At 33.3% G+C, this 1,717-nt stretch overlaps 1 protein-coding gene across 1 annotated transcript in view; it reads left to right on the forward strand.

The window, feature by feature from the left end:
* The window catches only part of LOC106457542 (corticotropin-releasing factor receptor 1-like), a 34,232-nt gene that overhangs the window by 6,530 nt on the left and 25,985 nt on the right, over nt 1-1,717 (forward strand). Inside the window, exon 4 of the mRNA XM_022383527.1 lies at nt 262-268. Within this exon, the coding sequence (XP_022239235.1) occupies nt 262-268 (7 nt within the window). The remainder of the gene's footprint in view (nt 1-261; nt 269-1,717) is intronic.

Raw genomic sequence — 1,717 nt, forward strand, 5'->3', positions numbered from 1 at the left:
TTGTGGGATAACAAACCGAAATATAGAGTTAAATTTATAAATAATTTATATTATATAATAGTATATATGGATTTATACTGCCATCTGTAAATTGCCCTTGAAGAAATTTAAAGTGGTAAAAAGAGTATTCTGAAAATGTGGGCTGAAGCGAAGTGTTTACCATGTGTTGAAATTCTTTCATGTCTAGTTTCTAGTGTACAACTTGGAACGTTCAGTATAATACTAGCTTGTGTTAGCTGGCAAAAATAGTACCTTGCACAGTAGTACAGTCACAATATGTATTCCCTCCACATAGTAGTCACTATATATCAATGTCTTTTTCTTGTCATTATCAAAGAAAAAGCGAAGCAGAAATGTCTGGTCGAATATTATTCATGATTGAGTTTTATAGTTTGAAGACTTGACAACGTCATGGTGGGATCAAGCCTGGACCATGAGTAAACTGCAGGTCGAAATGATGATAAAACACAAGCAGATATTACGACTCGTAAAGGTTCAATTAGAATAATCTGTGATTATTCGTCATTGCTAGTAGCATGACTAGAAAATAAACTTGAAAGAAGACGTGAAATATTATGAATCTCTAAGATATATTGTTGCTGAATAAACAACACACTTTTTAACACACGTGAGAGATCCCACTATAGACCGAAACGCTCTGTAACAACACAGCTGAAATACGAGTCAAACAGCAGTAGGTTCAGATGGATAAAAGCAGTTTATTTTATTGTGAAGTGAAAAATACACCTAGAAACCCATACTGATTGCAATATATATATATTAGATGTACTTCCGCAGTGTTCTCTTTCAAGAGTAAATAAAACAAAAATTAAGAGTAACATATATTTTTGTTTCTTGCTTTTCATGTGTCATGCAGTGTTGTAGCCTACAGAGTGCATAATTCTTCTCGTGATTCATGGTATGTGAACGTTTTACTAACGTCACTATGATACCAATTGCAAAGTTAAGAGACCCTTATGTGAGGTCATTTTAGTGTCTACTGACTGACTGACAGACAATACACTACTGTATAGTGGTGCGAGTAGTTAAAACAGGTGAACCTTCCAGGCGACCTTCGGCTCCCTTTCGGGGAAGTTATTCAACTTGTTTACTATATTTTATATATGTGAGTTGCCTGAATTTATTTCTGATGAAAGTCATTTGCCAGAAATGTTAACTAAGTTTTTCTCTGCAGTTTTTAAATCTTATTTTTGTTATATGTTTATATATATATATGTGTGTGTGTGTGTGTGTGTGTGTTGTTTTATGTTACGCAAGACTAAGGCTCTATTAGTTGACGCCCATTTATATTTTATTTTTGATTTTAACGGAAAGATAAAAGGAAGCTTTCTAATAAACATTGCGCTCTTTATGTAATTAACTAAAATTACAATAATTTTTCGTTATTAAGTACGTTGTTATTCCTTTTTGATTTTTTAAATTTTAATGTTTGCCACAAAACGTCCGAAATATTAAACAGGGTTTTAAAGGACATAACAATCTAAATATTACCGAATATTGACTAAGAATCAGTATTGAAATACGTTCACTCTTTTCACTGGCTATTTTACAGCATTATTATGTTATGTGTTCAACAAACTGCGACATACTTTAGTTTTTATATAGTTAGATTTACCACCTTGTAGCCCTCCAGTGGTATGTCTGCGGACTTACAACGCTAGAAACTGGGTTTCGATACCCGTGGTGGGCAAAGCAC

Source organism: Limulus polyphemus, unplaced genomic scaffold (assembly GCF_000517525.1).
Source record: "Limulus polyphemus unplaced genomic scaffold, Limulus_polyphemus-2.1.2 Scaffold344, whole genome shotgun sequence".
NCBI lineage: Eukaryota > Metazoa > Arthropoda > Merostomata > Xiphosura > Limulidae > Limulus > Limulus polyphemus.